Here is a 17,834-nt window from a genome sequence, read left to right as displayed (position 1 = left end):
CCAGAGCCCGTGGCTGGGGTGGCCAAGCTGACGGAGGGGGGGGGGGAATTCCTGGAATGGTCCCCGGCCGATCCCAATGAACAATCTGTAGGCCTACACAGCCATGAGCCCCGCGGATTGCTACAGCACAATTATTTTATTCGCACAATAAACTGCTTGTTTCAAAATTAGGCATTGAGAACTTTTAGCCCCCGAACCTTCTTTCCTTAAATAGAAACACTTTCGTGTCAAATTCAGGAGATGTGAGGCCCAATGTGAATTCCACGTTGTGTGCTTAACCAACAGATTTACGGCACATCGACGCCAAAATAAATGTTCATCATTTTCGTCCCACATTTGAGCGTTACTTCTTTGTGTTTGATTTGTAAAATATCTGTACGTAGTAACTCCCACTAAGAAACCTTCCACGAGTCTCTCTGTGAGAAAAGAGGGTTCTGGAACTCAAGTCTTTTATGAATGCCCACAGGAGCAACATTATGTGAAAGCAACCAAATTTCACAGTAAGGCTTCTGAAGGACAAGAACTTTTTTCACTGAATCCTTACGTACACATGGAAATAAAGACGATCTCATGCTTTCCTAGGGGGAGTTCCTTCTGGATTTAATTTAACTTGATAGAAAATCTAAAAATGGCTTCTGTTTAATTTTCAGTTAACCTAAAACTTCCATTAGCCAAAATCTATGAAATGTGGTTAGTCAAGCTTTTGGAAGGTTTCTTAATGGTTCTTTGGGCAATTCTGGTATCTGTGGGGCCTCTCTTCAAAGAGTGTATAGTTTACTGAAGGAGAAGAAATGCCCACATATGAAATAATACTAGGGACACACGCATAGAAAATGATGGAGGAAAGCCTTCGTTCATAGACACGGTGGCGGGGCAGGAGTCTGTGGAGAAACAAAGGGTCACGTTAAGGCAAAAATCAATCAAGGTGAGCTTGGACTTGAGGCCTTGGGAGCTGGCAATCTGCAAGTGGAGAAGGGCGAACTGGTTAGCTAACCCCCAGCCAGGTCAGGTGGTGATGCCGTGAGTCAGGGTGGAGGACAAGGCAGAGCAAAAGATGGGTCGTGCCAAAGAAGGGATCTTAGCCCACCATCCCTGCAACAAGGAGACACATCCTAGGTATCTCCAGTCCTCCAACAAGACAGAGAAACACCCTTCCTTTATCAGTTACAACAAAACCCATCATAAAGGGCAAGATAGGAAGACATTTGAATTCCAGGACAACAGCCTATTGATCTTAAGACATCTAATTAAAGTAGCCTACCTATCTGAGCACTTAGGTAAAAAGGAATTTACAAGCCCATATACACAGTTCCCTTTCCACGGGAGCTGAACCCACAGTAGAGCACTGAATGACTTTCTCCTGATGGAAGTAAAGGGCCCCTGGACACTATCCTTCCTCCAGCCAGCTAGAAGTTCAGTCATCACAATACCTTTTCCTTTACTCTTTAGCCAGCACTGCCCAATTGCCCTTCTTTGGATAATGCTGCCTCCCTTTTAAAAACCAAGTTCTCCTAGCCCGTATCTGTACCCTTTCCCTGAACACACGAACGTTCTTAAGAGTAATGCCGGCTTTCAGAGTGTCAACACATTTCACACCACGTCCATTTCACCCAAAACGGTGCTAGGGAACCAAGAGGATCACACAAAATACGTAAAACATGGCTAATCGGGAAACAGGAACATCGTCAAATGATGGAAGAATCCTTCTCAAACAACAGCTTACGTTCAGAAAGAAGGAAAACGAACCAACGGTTTCTCTCCTTAAACCATGGGAGAAACCAGACTCACTTTCGCGGGGTTAAATGAGTCAAGCTGTAGCAGGCGGGCGTACAGCTGTCCCTCGGGGAGAAGCAAACTCACCAACAACATCAAGGTGGTACGTGTGATTGATAGAGCCATACTCGTTCTCCACCACACAGGTATAATTGCCTTTGTCAGATGGGACCACGCTCTCCATAATAAGACTCCAGTGCTGGTTCCGTACCTGAAAAGATCAAAGGAAAGGTGGTTATTTAACAATCTTAGCATAAATTACCAGGTACTCTGCCATCTTGATTTAAAAAGAAGTTGGAGGAGACAAGGAAGGTAGAGAAGAATCACCTGAATTGTCAATTTCCCTCGTACTAAGCACACAGAATGGAGCCAAACGAAAACAATCATTATCGTCATGGTGAATGTCGAGCAAGGGGGATACTGACATGTCCAGATATGCAAGTGTATGGAGTGAGGCTGTCGATGAAGGATGGGTTCCTCCAGGAGCTGCCAAATGGCCAGACCATTGGCCTGCAACGGTATCAGTGCCCCAGAGCAGGGGAGCCGAAAGGTCGCTCATCCACTAGGAAGCCTCAGGCCCCACAGCGCCAAGGAACCACTTAGAGCCAGCACCAATGAGCACCTGCTGTATGCCAGGATTACTGTGCACATTCTGTTCGGCCTCAGCTAATGTGAATTCTCCCAAGGAGCCCACAAGCTAGGTACTGTACTGCTCCTGGAGCCTTCCAGTCTGAAAACCTGCCACTTCTTCCCCCATCACCCCCAGATGCTGTGTGGAAGTCTCAAGAAGTTTCAACTGGGAACACAGGCCTGCCCCTCCCATCTCTGGCAATGCCTAAATAGATGCTACATGTTCCCGAGAGATATACTCAGAATGCCAAATATGGGAGCAACGAATCCTTAGGAAACCTAAGTTGTATATCCGTCTGCTTACAAACTCCTTGAGACTTTTCAGAGAGATAAGCGGCACATGTGAAAATAAGTTATTGTGATTCCCACCCACCGTTCTGTCAACATGCGAACAGACTAGACTCCAACATTCGCACCTGGCTTTTAAAATATTTTAATAGACTCAAACTTTCAAGCAAGCGTGACTTTTCCTTACAAAGAGCCAAAATGCAGATTTCACCTTGCAGGTTTAAGGCTTTAAGGTTTTCCCCCAAATCCAAATCATGTTTTAAAGGCATTTTGGATGAGGCACTCTAGAGAAACGGAGAAGGGGGAAAGAAAAAAAAAAAAAAAAGCCAGGGCCCTCGTGGTCTTAACTATGATTTCAGGAATTCCAACTGACCTTCTGCATGATTCCCTGAGCGCTGCAAGTGTTTTCTGCCTTAATCACATAAAAACTGCTAATACCAGCCGAGCCTCTGCAAGCACATGAGTGAGTCAAGGAACTAGAGAATAAAGATCATCTCATGAATGCTCCATTACAAAAACGGGAGGGCAGAGCAGCTGTCCGCTTTGAAAAGCGGCGCCAACAGAGGTAAGGGGTTATCAGAGCCTGTTACGACTCGAGGCGTGTCATGTCAGATGTTCAGCTCTGTGCAGGCAGGCCAGCACCGCAAGAGCAGCCACCGACGCAGAGGTCACAAACGAGACCACTGCTCATCACGGACGGTCTTATGCAGGATCACGGGGGTGAGGGCTGGACTCCTCTCCTCACCAAGCACAAGCGCTGAAGAGTGAGCTCTGGGCAGACGGTCCCTTTGCTCCAGCCGCGGCAGCCCACCAGCTCCCCCCTATATCACCATCAAGACTGTCCCAGTCTTAATGTCGTGGGGCTGGCGGGGGGACCGTCATTCTCGCTGTCACAGGTGAAAAGTCTGGCGGTAAGAGGACGCTGCGGGCATCAGACCCCACAACGGAGAGAAATCTGTACTCTGCTTGGGAGAAGCCCCGCTTCCTGCTCCTGGCTGGGCCACGCACTTGTAGGAGAGCCAAACAAGAGGCCAGGGTGCTGCGAAGGAGGGGTAAGCACCTTAGGTGCACAGCCTATAGAAGGAATGTTGTGAAGGAGCGGAGGCGGTTGCTAAATGTCCCAGGGCAGTGAGACTTCTCTACCCCAAATCTCCCCGCCCCCTCCGGGTGCTACCCTGGAGCTGGGTGCTAACAAACTCCTTGATTCAACTTGAGGCAGGTGGGCCCATACAGAGACCCGCCCTCCCCCCAAGCGTGCAGGGGTTATCAGAAGCGGGACTTTCCTGGACTCTGAAAGAGCTAATCACACAGAGGGTAACTTAGGGATGAAGCCAGAGGCCCTAACGTCACCAAGCCACGTAATCCAGCATTTAGCCCTGCTGTAAATATTCAGTTCTTTGAGCCCCCGCTCAAATGTCATGCCCATAAGCCCTTAATCACGACTAGTGCCTGTCTCTGGACCCCATCCAAACTGTCAATGTCTTTCTCGCGCCTGGGTCCAGATTTGGCACAGGGCGCAGTCCAAATGGGGCTGAACGTGAATGCACGGGGAGGCCATCATCTGCTTCTGCCCAAGACATTAAATCTTGGCATACGCAGCTCAGCATGCCGCTGCCGTTGGTAACCCTAGGGCAGCTCCCGTCTCTCGCTGGGGCCACGGCATTCCACGGGAGAGCCTCCTTCAAGAGCGCGTGCTCCCTGAATATTTACTTCCTGGAGATGCACTACAATTATTAATAAGTTACCATTTATCGAATGCTTTCACAATGGGAAACACAGTTACCAAACAAGGGGCTTCTGCCCCTTTGGAGACCTTGGTACTCAATCAATATCGCCCCATGCAGTGCTGTTAATATTTGTTTTCTTACACCATTGCCCTAGTATTTGATTCCTGGACATACGACCAATCCCAAATGTTATGAGCTGTGGCATTTTCCAAAGGGACGCCCTTAGAAGCTGCCAACGGTGGGAAGGCTTGACGCTTCTGCAGGGGATATCCTACCATTAATTAGTGGTCGCTTAATGACAAGCCGAGAGAGTACAGACAGCAACTCTATCAAGATGAGGAAACAAAGGCACAAAGACTTCTTGTGTCTCTTTTCTGAACACTCCATTTCCAAACCACGATTCAGCGTAAACCTACAGACACTACCCTTCCAACAAAAATGTAAGACGTCCTTTTCAGTGTGGTTTTTTGTTGTTGTTGTGTTTTTTTTTTTTTTTTAATTCCTCATCTTTTTAAGTGCTACAACTCCTCCGCCAGTTAGGTCAGAGTCCCATCTTTGCACTCGCCGAAGAGAGAATGTAAATACCCAATAAACATATGAAAAGATGCTTAACCTCATTAACAATCAGGGAAATGCAAATTAAAACAATAATGAGACGCAGTTATTCACCGGCTGATTAACAAAAATTAGGAAGATCCATGCCATTGAGTACTTAAGAGTGTAAGGAAAAAGAGACTCCAATTGAGAATAGGAACATAGGGTAGGAAAAAACCTTTCTGTAGAATAATTTCGCAGGGCCTGTTAAAATTAGCAGCACATTTTTTTTAACCCAGTTAATTCCACTTCTAGAAATCTAGGCTACACAGAGAACCAGGAGGATTACTTCAAGGCACATGAACAAGATGATTGCTTCGAGCACTGCTTGTGACAGCAAAACCGAATCCATCAGGAAGAGAGCCATTAACAACACACAGCTCATCCTACAGGACTTAATTCATTCCAACAAAATAGCACACAGTCATTAAAAAGGAGGAGGTATTCTTAAGTTCAGACCTGGTAAGGTGTTATTTATAGTTACCGATAAATGAGGGGAGCCTGGGTGGCTCAGTTGGTTAAGCGTCCGACTTGGGCTCAGGTCATGTTCTCACGTGGCTTGTGAAGTTCAAGCCCCGCGTCAGGCTCTATGCTGACCGCTCAGAGCCTGAAGCCTGCTTCGGATTCTGTGTCTCCATTTCTCTCTGCCCCTCCCCCACATGTGCTCTGTCCCCCTCTCTCTCCTCTCTCTCTCTCAAAAACACATAAGCATTAAAAACAATTTTTTTAAATAGTTATTGATAAATGAAAAAAAAGGAGGTTGGATAAAAATGTGCGTTCAGGATGCCACTGTATAAACACACGCGCGCACACACACACACACACACACACACACACACCACAGATGCCTATAGCCCTGAATCTATAAGCCTGACTGTATAGTCAGAAGGAAAGCTAAAGTCGGAAAGGAAATGTACTAAATTATCAGCAGTACATTTTATATAATTTCGTGGTGTCATTGTGCATGTTGTTTGCTTGTTTCCTATTTTCACCCTTTCAAATTCAAACAGGAATCGCACACATTTGACCAAAAAGTCAAATAAAACCTCTCCGCCGGCGTCCCCTGCTGCAGGACCACCGCATCTGGAATTTGCTGGCAGCCTGAGCGCGAGAGCTGGGGGCACAGAGACGTCCTGCACCCAATGACACCCGTGCCATCCTTCCTTCTCACCCCTGCCCGTGGCCAAACCCCTGTAGAAAATTCACCATTAGTTTTCATCTGCCAATGAACAGAATTAGAGAGCGTGAGGCTTCAAGACGATGTTCGCTGAAGGCTTTTAAAAAACAACACTGCAATACTGAAACAAAGCAGACTGAAGGTCATGGCCTCAACTCTTTCCCTCCTAACACAAAAAGTGGATTCCACGAACATTCCACACCGTCGTCACAAAGACGACGAAGAGGTGGGCCAGACGGGTTTTTTCAGAATTCCTCTGCTACCTAAATCTCCCAAGGTGCATGTTAAACACCCAGCTACCTTCAGGAGACAACTGGGAATGTAGATTTAGTTTGTATGATACCAAAACACCTAAGTGAAAGGTGAAGCCAGGTCAAAGACCCAGGCTGTCACCTGGATGTTTGGTTTCCACAGTGAAACCAAAAAAAAAAAAAAAAAAATCTGGACATTTCCAAATACCTAGGTGTTCAATAACAAGCAGAATAAACATCCAGAAGCTAGATAGAAAGTTTTGCTCCGTGCCAAGTCAAAGAATACTGTGTCCGTGTGACGGCAAATACTCCCGACACTTCCTTCCACCAGTATCAGGGTGCAATTTATGGAGAAAGGCAGCAATCCCTTGGGCCGCTGGCCTTCATAAAGGCAGCCCATGACCTACAGCTCAACATCAACCAGGTGGCATTACGATGCATGAAGTCTTGCTGTCCCAGGCCAGACCCCCACCTTCGACAGGCTCCTGGGATCTCGAAACCATGTCTCTGGAGGTGTGCACAAACTGAGTACATGTGTTAAGGGCTGTGGCACTCCCTGGTGCTTATCACTAGGCAGATGTGGAGGCAAAAGCCCGATTAATGCTTAAGTTGCCCAAGTCTGCTTCTCAGGAGGTGTCCAGAGAGCAGGGCGAGGCGAGCTCTGATCCTCTAGGACACAACTGCAGAAACTCTTCCCCCCAGCTCACTACACAAAGCATGGATCTCCCAGAGAAGTGGGAAGAGACTTATACAAGGCAAGAAGCGAGAAGTGGGAGTGGGAGGGCGGGCCAAGACTGCCAGCAGGGCACTTGCTGCCTTTTGAAATAAACTCTTTAAAAATCTCACCACCTTCCTCAAAAAAGCTCAATGAAGAATCACCAGATGACCCAGCATAGCACTGCTACGTAGATACCAAAGGAACTGAAAGCAAGGACTCGAACAGGTACGTGCACAGCCACGTTCACACAGCTACACCAACCACAAGAGTCAAGAGGTGGAAACGTCCCCGGTGCCTGTCAACAGATGAACGGATAAACAAACTGGGGTCTCATCCATATAATGGAGTATTACCCAGCCGTGAAAAAGGAATCGAGGTCTGATTGTTGCTACCACACACAGAAGGACAGATACACACAACAGATAGAAGGACAAATAGCCTATGATTCCACTTACCTGCATTACCTGCAACAGGCAAATTTAGACAGAAAGATTAGAAAAATGGAGAACTGCCTCCTAACGGATACAGAGTTTCTGTTTTAGGGTGATGAAAAATACATAACAAGTTTTACGTTACGTGTATTTCAGCACAATTTGTAAAAATCCCATACAGGTCAGGGAAGTGGGAACAGCAGCATCAGATGCCCAGCTTCGCTCTCAACAGAACACCTTTGGGCCAACGGATCCTCACATGTTCCTGGGATGCCAGCACTGTTTCCAGATTTCTAATTTACCACCAGTGTTTCTTACAAAAACACGGAACCACATCTGAAGAAAGTTAAGCCAGAGCATCAACTGTGGAAGAAAACCACTTGGGTCCAAATGTCAGCCCTGCCACTGAGGAGTCACATGACCAGCCTCATCTGGAAAAGGGGTAAAACAACAGCGCTCCCCTGTTTGGGCCGCGCAGGGGACCCAGAGCCATGGCGGACAGTGGGGGGCACCTTGCACGGTCAGGACACACGGGAGCGGTCGCGCATGTTGGCTGATGGCAACATACACCTGCTTCCTCATCACAGACTGCCTGCTCTGGGATTAAAGCCGAACTGTCTTGGCTGAGAAAGAGCTCCACAAAGTATAAATATATTAATAAGGGCATGGGTAGTGATTTTTCCAAATGAACAGATTTTGGGATTAAGCATACCATTTAAGCAAAGGTCTCTAATGTGACTTCTAAGTAACCCAGAAAACGTAAATCTAATTAACCTACCCATCAAAACCATCAGGTTTTCATTGTGATTATAAGAAAAGAGGTTTTCCCCTGTCTTTTCTTGGATCTGAAATAGACTAGGAAATGGACAGTCCAAACTGTGTCATGCTTCACTCTGCTCAGGGGCTCCATGGGAGTTCCAACCTCCAGATGCCTGAAGCCAATGCTCGTGTGCCAGTTTCACGGCCAGGTTGAGGGAGGGCTTTGTCCTGTGATCTCTCTTGGTTCTTAGAGTTACTAGGTGGCATGAAATGCAATTTTTAAGAATACTCTTCCCCTCTATGTTTCAGTCATTACCTGGGCACGACTTGGGAACTGAGGTGGTCTATTAATTACCCCGGTGCTGTGGCTTTTCTGCATTAAATTGTAATTATTGTTCAGAGCCCTATGAAATATCTAGCCTTAAAGGTAACCTCTTTCTTAAAAAAAAAATTCTGTGCTATTGTTGATGATAAAAAATGGTTGATGGTGATGCTACTAAATCACAGTTGGGAGGGGGTTAGATGTTCAAGATCATCTGTCCAAACTTGTCATTTTAAGGACAGGTGGCCTTAAACACGAAGAGCTTAAACAACTTGCCCACCGTCAAGACTGATGAAAAAGCCCGGGCATAAGCACAATTAGGGAGATACAGTTATGCTTCAAATCGACCTCTACCACCATAAATAATAACATCCAACCAGCCTTTGCCCACATACTAAGAAAAACAATATGACTCTTAATCACCTAAGGAAGGCTCAGCATGAGTTCTTTGGTAAACAAGACTGAGCCATACCAAAGAGCTCTACTGGTCATTTTAATTAAAATGAGCTTCCTGTCCCATTTCATAATTCTCTTTGATTTTGTTTTGGCTTTTTGTGTTCCCTTCTCCCTTCACTGGCCACATAGGCAGACCACTTCAGAACAAGCTGGAACGCCATGGGTGAGGGCCAAGGTGCCGGATCCATAAACAGGTAGAAAGAACTCGACAGGCAGTTGAGCTAGACAGAGTCACCATGGTTTATAGAAGGAGATTTATGAAGAAAAAAAAAAATCACAGAAATAACACACATTTGTTTGCGGAAACTTTCAGGTCTTGCTTTCTGGAAAAATACATCTTGGAAAACTTGACGCTTTGCTTCTTCGTTAACTAAAGTGGCAAAGGGATAGGAGTCAGAGGAGAGGGGCGTTTGGACATGGGGCTGTCCGTGTGTCAGCAAGGTCTCTGCTTTAGGGGGAGTGCATTGTATGCACGGGTTCCCTCGGGGCGAACGCTGGAGAAGCAGAATTCTTTAAAAGTGTCTGTAGACAGTGTTTGCAAACCTGGCGGGAACCCCATGCTCCTGCCTCTACCCTGTTCGAGCCCTGAAGACGCCTGCACCAGCCGGAGAGCCTGGACCGATGGGAGGTTGGGGCGTGCCGGCCTCTGCGACCACCAAGGACTTCGTGACCTGGGGACCTGGGTTGAGTCCATGGAATTTCTGAGAGAACCAGTATCCCCCAAATCAACGTCCAGTGCCACAACTGTTGTGAAGACTCCTTACTAAATCCAGATAGACCATCTTTGCGTTTGATGGGGTGATCCCCCCACCAACCCTCCCCCCAACCCCCCCCAGCCCAGGGTGCTCAGGCATCGCCATGGACTCTTCTCCAGAGAAAGTCCAGCGGGGCCAGAAATGTGCCCGCGTCACCTCCGGCCAGCACACCATGTTCCAAAGGTATAGTTCTCTCCCCTCCTTGCCTTTTTTTTTTTTTAATAGCAAAATATAAGTTTTTTAAGATTTTATTTTTTAAGTCACCTCTACACTCAATGTGGGGCTCAAACCCACAATACCAAGACCGAGAGTTGCACGCTCTGCCGACTGAGCCAGCCAGGCGTCCCTAGAGCAAAATATACTTTAGATTTTTGTTCCCGTGCGCTCAAATTCCCATTCTTTCGCTCCAGAAACGGCCTAAACATGAAACAACAAAAAAACGTTTGGTCTTCTGTGCCTCCACGGGAACAGGTTAAAGGTATTCTGCTAAAGGTTCCCCACGTTGTTTTTAGGGTGCAGGTGCCCTCCAGTTAGTAGAATGTTGTCCTCAATAATTAAGACTGAACTACACCTGTTAAAAATCAAGCAGCATTTCCTCATCAGGCACCCTTAGCCTTCTGGCACATTCATAATCACTAATTCAGATTCGCAAAAACCTCCTTACCCAGAATAATGATGTTGGGCCTATTTATTTTGAGACCAGGAGTTTCTGGAGGCTCATTAATTCTTTTAACTTCTTTCCACGGCTGTCGTAAGTGAGGAAATTAGTTAACCACCAGGATTTTGACCACCAGCCTTATACTTTTAGTCGTATTGAAATGTATCACTGGAACTGCATCAATTATGTTTTTGGAGAGCATTTGGTGGTTAGAATGATCCCCAGGGGCCACGACTGTGGCGGTTTTAACTCTTTCTTTCCAAGCAGCACCACCCAATGAAATCTTTGTCAATTCGTCCTTTACAAAGAAAGCGAGCCGACCTTCCAATCTCGTTGTGCCTGGTGTGAGGACTGACCTAAGGGTGAAGAGAAAAACCACCCTCCTGCCTACTCGTCCCACCAACAAGCAGGAATCACGGAAGCTCAGCGAGGTGCGTCTGCTTCCAGAACTTCAGAGGCACCCACCTCCCAGCAGGTGTATCTCACATCTGTTTCACACACAAACTGCCCCACACATGCTAGGAATCTATTCATAGGCTTTTCCCTATTATCCTCTGGGATTCAGCATCTAGTTACTTTTTTTTTTTTAAATGTTTGTTTATATTTGAGAGAGAGAGTGTGTGCGTGAGCAGGGGAGGAGCAGAGACAGACGGGGCGCCGTAGGGTCCAAAGCAGGCTCTGCACCGAGAGCAGAGAACCCGATGCGGGGCTCACACTCATGACCCATGAGATCATGACCCGAGCCACAGTTGGACACTCAACCAACTGAGCCGCCCAGGCTTCCAGCTATGTCTAAATGTTAAAAGTCACAAATTTTTGAAGAAGACAATCCTTTAAAGGTGAGAATTGTGTATGGTATTTCAGAAGAGGCCCCCAGAGCACTTTGTGGGGAGAGGAGGTCCACTTAACCACAGCAGTGACGGGTCAGGACTCAAGTACCCTCTCAAGTGACACTGGTGTGTTAGACACAGGTATACAGCAGAAAGTCCTGACTTTTCCCGGTATCTCACTCCTGCCACCAGGAAGTCCTCTTCTACCTGGTTCTCAACAAGCTGGGATGCAGGCTAGAGCATCCTCTAATTTATCCCCCTTGCAGGTTTCCAAGATGGCTCCCAGTGATTCCCCAGGTCTCCTGATATTCATGCCCTTGGGGATTTAATCTCCTCCCCTAATGATTTACTTAATAAGAGAAAACAGCCAAAGTGGTAGGATGTCACTTCCATGATTAGGTTACAAAAGGCTGTGACTTCTATCTTCTTCACATGTTACCTCTTCCTTTCTGCTCTCCCTGAGGAAGGGCTGCCGTACTAAGAGGCCCATGGGGCGAGTGAGGAACTGAGGGCAGCCTCCAGCCCATGGCCAGCAAGGAACTGAGGCTTCTGGCCCAACAACCGGCAAAGAAGTGAACCCAAGAACCACGGGAATGAGTCTGGAAGCAGGTCCTTCCCCAGCTGACCCTACAAATCAGACTTCCAGACTCAAGCCTTAGTTGCAATCCTGTGAGAGGCCTTGAGGTGAAAGGCCCGGCTAAGCCACACCTGGATTCCTGACCCACAGAAACTGTGAAATAATACATGCTGTTTAGAGGTGCCTGGGTGGCTCAGTCGGTTAAGCGTCCGACTTTGGCTCAGGTCATGACTCGTGGTTCATGAGTCCAAGCCCTGCGTTGAGCTCTGTACTGATGGCTCGGAGCCTGGAGCCTGCTTCGGATTCTGTCTCTCTCCCCGCCTCCCCTCAAAAATAAATATAACATTAAAAAAATTTTTTTAAATAAAAATGTTGTTTAAAGTCACTGGTCTTGGGATAATTTGTTACACGGTAATAGGTAACTAATGCACCCGTTCATGCTTTCCAAACACACCAAAGAATGTCACGGTAAGGTTCCCCAAGTCTTCCTCATATACTAAATTAAATTCCTCCAGGCTTCCCCTTCCAGACTAAATAACTTAGACATCCCATGTCTCTCTTCCTGAGACACCCTTCCTTCAAACTCAGCCCAGAATCTTTTCCTGACCTCCATTATCCCTAGCCTCCCAAAGAGCCCACATCATCTCCCCCTGCACATCCACACGACAACATGCTCTTCTGACTTCAGCCCATCCAGGCTGTGGCTTTCTCATCCACCTTCCCTACCAGACGAGGAACCCCCGTGAGCTAGGGCCGTGCTCTGTCCAGCGCCTAGGACGGTGCCTGCCAAAGACTGTGCTCATCGGCGTCTGCTGAATGGACGACAAAAGCCCGAATAGGCATCTACAGGCCTTTTCAGGGAGAGGGTGGTCGATTTCCACCTCCCCCTCCACCCCTCACCCCTGCCTGAGTGATGAGATTACTCATCACCACATTCTGTGATGGGCTCTCCAGGGCCGTGAAGACAGAGGATGGAGAGATTGCCTCTCTCACCACGGGAGCATTCTCTCTTAATAAGTACTATTTCATACCCCAGCGTCTAAGCCAAGTCCACCCCCTATCCTACAATCCTGCCCAAACAGGGCAAGTACAAGTTTACTTCTCCAATGCTGCTCCAGTTTTAGTGTTCCAGGCAATACAGCATATAGGAAACAGACTCTCAACTTCCCACCCTTCTGTTATTAAACTCTTCTCACATAAAGAACAATGTAAGGGTGACTGGGTGGCTCATCGGTTGAGTGTCCGACTCTTGATTTTGGCTCAGGTCATGATCTCACGGTTCATGAGATCGAGCCCTGCGTTGGGCTTTGTGCTGACAGCTCGGAGCCTGCTTGGGATGGTCGCTCTCCCTCTCTGCCCCTCTTCCCCACTCATGCTCTCTCTCAAGATAAACATTAAAAAAAAAAAAAAAATGGGGCGCCTGGGTGGCTCAGTCGGTTGAGCTTCCGACTTCGGCTCAGGTCATGATCTCACGGTCTGTGAGTCTGAGCCTCACGGCGGGCTCTGTGCTGACAGCTCTGAGCCTGGAGCCTGCTTCTGATTCTGTGTCCCCCTCTCTCTCTGACCCTCCCCTGTTCATGCTCTGTCTCTCTCTGTCTCAAAAATAAATAAACATTAAAAAAAGAAAAGAACAATAGAAATGGGAATTATGCTTTGAAAGCACACGTGAGCCCAGGGACGCCTGGATGGCTCAGTCTTAGGGTTAAGTGTCCGACTTCAGTTCAGGTCATGATCTTGAGGTTCGTGGGTTTGAGCCCCGCGTCGGGCTCTGTGTGGACAGCTCAGAGCCTGGAGCCTGTTTCAGATTCTGTGTCTCCCTCTCTTTCTGCTCCTCCCCTGCTTGCGCTCTCTCTCTCTCTCAAAAATAAATAAACATTAAAAGATAGATATGTAAAGTAACATGTAAGCCCAGGAAAACTTTTTTCAACGTTTATTTATTTTGGGGACAGAGAGAGACAGAGCATGAACGGGGGAGGGGCAGAGAGAGAGGGAGACACAGAATCGGAAGCAGGCTCCAGGCTCCGAGCCATCAGCCCAGAGCCTGACGCGGGGCTCGAACTCACGGACCGCGAGATCGTGACCTGGCTGAAGTCGGACGCTTAACCGACTGCGCCACCCAGGCGCCCCAGGAAAACTTTTTTCAAATGTCAAGTGTGGAAATGACCAATTATGATAATTACTGATTTTTCATTTTTTTTTTTAAATATCCCTTCTGAAGGTTCCTACCTTTCAACTACTTAAAAATGGATTAACAAAAATGTAAGAAATAGAGCATTTTGGAAACCTGATTTTACCTTATAGCCTCCAATGCGATGTTCCTGCTTAAACTCCTTTCCGTTTTTCAGCCACCTCATTGTTGGTGTTGGATTCCCCCCAGCTGGACAGCGAAACTTGACTGTGTTGGCTGCAGGGACCGCGTGCAGTCGCTTTTCCATCTTTTCTGTGTTAGTCCAGTATGGCGCTCCTGTTGTGGAAAACAACGTTATAAGTATGGAAAGGGAGAGCTTCATTTCCATGACACGGAAGAGAATTTTACTTTGTATGTGGACGATCTGACATTTTCAAAATCTCTGGGTAATATTTCCATGAGGAGAAAACTGTTCTGAAGTCTAGCAGATGGCCTAGCAGAAGGTCCCTGGAGATGAACTTCTTGTTAGTTTCTCTTTCTTAATGGGGGGGAAAACGTGTTTGAGGTACCTTCTCTCCCTTGTTCTTAGTGCCAGAATATAAATTCATGTTGAATCATGCTTTTAAAAGCTACTTTATATGGACAGCGACAACGCATACAGCCGCAGCAGCTGAGTCCTCCAGAATGGATCCTTTTAGATCACCACACCTAGCAAACGATCGCATACACACACAAGCAAGTTGTGCTCGAAGCCACGTCAACTTACCCACTGAAGCTTTAAAGGCTCAGCAAGGAGATAACTTACCATCCTAATAGGGTAAATTTTTCAGGGAAGCAGCATTAACTTCGCAGCACTTTATGTGACAAATCAAAAAGCCCTCGCACTATGTTTTAATTTTTGTTTTTATTTTTTTATTAAAAATTTTTATTTATTTTTATATTTGAGAGAGAGAGAGAGAGCGTGCACAGGGGAGGGGCAGAGAGAGAAGGAGACACAGATTCGAAGGAGGCTCCAGGCCCCGAGCTGTCTGCACAGAGCCCGATGCGGTGCTCGAACTCACGAGCGGTGAGATCGTGACCTGAGTTGAAGTCGGACGCACAATCGACTGAGCCACCCAGGCGCCCCTGTTGTTTTAATTTTTTAAATGGAAGAAAGAGTTTTTGGTGGTTGTGAATGCCATAATTCTACTACCATGTCTGAGCAGAAGAAAACTTACTAGGAGGCTACGGATTATATGTTATGTAAAATTAAGCCCTCTGAATGGCCCTCAAAGTCATGGATACAAACAAGCGACCCTTTAAACTCAAAAGAAGACACAACTTTTTAAGTTGCCAAATGAGGGGCATTTGATCTAAATCAGAACCACAGCGTCAATCCAGGATACCGCCATAATTCTTCACGCCGGCCAACAACAACAGCTACCGAGCACTGACTGAGTGCTTTGTGTTTACCAAACAGAGCTCTAAAAGCTCTTACGTGTTTAACCTATTAATCCTGACACCAATCCAATGAGAGAGGCATTATCACAATCCCTGTTTAGAGATGAAGAAACTGAGGCACAGAAAAGCTACAAAGCTAGAGAGAGATACAGGCAGATTTGAGCCAAGGCAGTCTGATTCCAGAATCTTTGCCCCTACTGTCCATGGCTAGTTAAGAACCAGCTTCTCCAAGGGGTTGGAATCCATCCTTTTCAACCACTCTGATGTCAAAGACCAGAGTCCAGGATAGCCAGGCTGGCCCGAAGGCACGCTGCCTTCTACATCACTGCCCAAAAGTTCCACTGAAACCTTGTACAGCTATTTCACGTTTCACACGTAAGTTTCTGTCTTCGCAAACTGGTAGCCAAAATTCTCCTGAAGCATCCATCCGCGGGGCCTTGGACATTCTAGAACATCCTAGAACACTGAAATTCTACAAGACTGATTCCTAACTGTGTTTACTGCTGCTGAGGGTTAGGCTGAGAAGGAGCACACCCACTCCACAAACCAGAGGCAAAAGGGCCCAGGCAGGGGGTTGGTCTCTGACACAGATTTACAAGCCCCCTCCCTCTATTCTGTGGATGACACAGCTCGCTCCTAAGGGGTGACAACAAACCCCTTCACTTAGCCGGATTTTCGTGGCACAATTAGGAATTTGGATAAACTATCTACCCCTGTTTGCCTCACCCTTGCTCTTGAAACCTGGCTATGAAAGGTGGAGCGGAGATTTCTTAACAAGGGCATGCTGTACCTTCTTTGTCCTTGTTTATCTAAGTGTCAAGGTGGTGGGATACAGACGGGAGTCTACACGATGTGCCAAGAAGATGGTGCAAGCAAGGCAAAGCTGAGGTGGTCAGTCCTGCATGCCAGGGAAAGAAAGGCCTGAGGGTTGGGGCGGGGGGGGGGCGGGGAGGGAGAGCCAAGGGTGAAAGAACGGGGCTCCACTCTTTCCTCTGAAATCAGCTGTATTTGCAATGAGTAGACAATTTGGTAGCCATGTGGCTTTGGGTGTCAAATGCCCCTAAACACACCCAGTCTTCTGAGGGTTCACCAGGGAGTATCTGATTACCATTCATCACAAGACTCCCAGGGGCCTGGCATACACTGGAACAATTTCAATAATCTTTCACTCTAAAAGCTTCTACTTAGAAAAATCCAGCCACAGCCACAGCCACTGAAAAGAAACCATTAAGAGCACAAAATAAATAATGAGCTTTGTTGCTACACAAAGACTTTTATAAATCTGACCTAAATGAAAAGCATACCTCATGCTGTCAGGTGTCCGTACTCATGTCATTTGTGTAAGTAAACACAATAGCCTATTCATACGAATTAGCTAAATATTAATGTAGTGACTCTTTCAGATAGCATCGATTACGGCTGAGCTGATCCTCTGGAATGTCTTTTCTTTTTTACAGAAAAGAAATCACCAGATACGTGCTTACATTCCATTAGGCATGATTTTTACGTTCCCTAAAATGTTAAAAAAAAAAAAAAGGCGGGGGGGAGGATTCCTAGTTTAAGGAACTAGGAATGTTGCTCTGTTCCTCTCTCACTGGGCTAAGCTGTCAGGGAGACCGTAACCCACGCAGGGATCACCCCAAACCACATGAGTCTGTACGGTCATGGCCTGTGGCAACAGCACACTGGCAACCAGCACCTTCGTCTTGGCACCTAAGGGATGATTTAAGGACAAGGGTGAAAGAATTTTGCTGGAATTTCTGGCAGGAAGCCACTTCCCTGGGGTAAAATTTCAATCGTCAAAACTGCACCTATAAAACCTGCTCGTGCGAAATAGACACACAGCCATGAGGCAGGGTTATGGGCACCATACTTGTCACCTGAAGTCACTGGGATCCCAGGTGGGCGGGGCACGGTAAAATCTTATCAACAAAGCAGAAACAGATCGCCTATGTGGCTATCACTGGAAACCCACATTTGCAACTTTCCCTTTTCCTGAATACCTGTAAATAGTGACTCCACAGAAAGGCCATCGACCCAAGTTTTCAAGGTCCTCTGTGTGGCAGCGATGGGCCACCCCAGTGCTCTGCCCAGTCCCACTCTGAGTGAGTGCTAACATCATACAGGACAACACACTTCTGTGACTAGGCTTTTCTTTAAGATTTTGAGCTCATGAATTGTTTTAATGAGCATGACGCTAGAGGGGAGGGATTATTTTAGTATTTTATCATGGCTTCTCCTGAAAGAAACTAGTTTTACATGAAGACAGGAGAACCTGGAAGGTCTAGAAAAATAATGGTACTGTAGGACTAGCCCCATT

The 17,834-nt window shown here is 46.9% G+C and overlaps 1 protein-coding gene across 12 annotated transcripts in view; it reads right to left on the bottom strand.

Annotated features, from left to right (window-relative positions):
- The window catches only part of FGFR2 (fibroblast growth factor receptor 2), a 102,594-nt gene that overhangs the window by 52,340 nt on the left and 32,420 nt on the right, over positions 1-17,834 (bottom strand). For all 12 annotated transcript variants that reach the window (XM_032595188.1, XM_032595190.1, XM_032595189.1 and 9 more), the window contains 2 exons: positions 14,241-14,410; positions 1,861-1,984 (listed from right to left, as the gene is read on the bottom strand). In XM_032595188.1, coding sequence (XP_032451079.1) covers positions 1,861-1,984; positions 14,241-14,410 — 294 coding nt within the window. The remainder of the gene's footprint in view (positions 1-1,860; positions 1,985-14,240; positions 14,411-17,834) is intronic.

Source organism: Lynx canadensis, chromosome D2 (genome assembly GCF_007474595.2).
Source record: "Lynx canadensis isolate LIC74 chromosome D2, mLynCan4.pri.v2, whole genome shotgun sequence".
NCBI classification, from domain to species: Eukaryota; Metazoa; Chordata; class Mammalia; order Carnivora; family Felidae; genus Lynx; species Lynx canadensis.
This window is presented reverse-complemented; position numbering and strand designations above follow the sequence as displayed.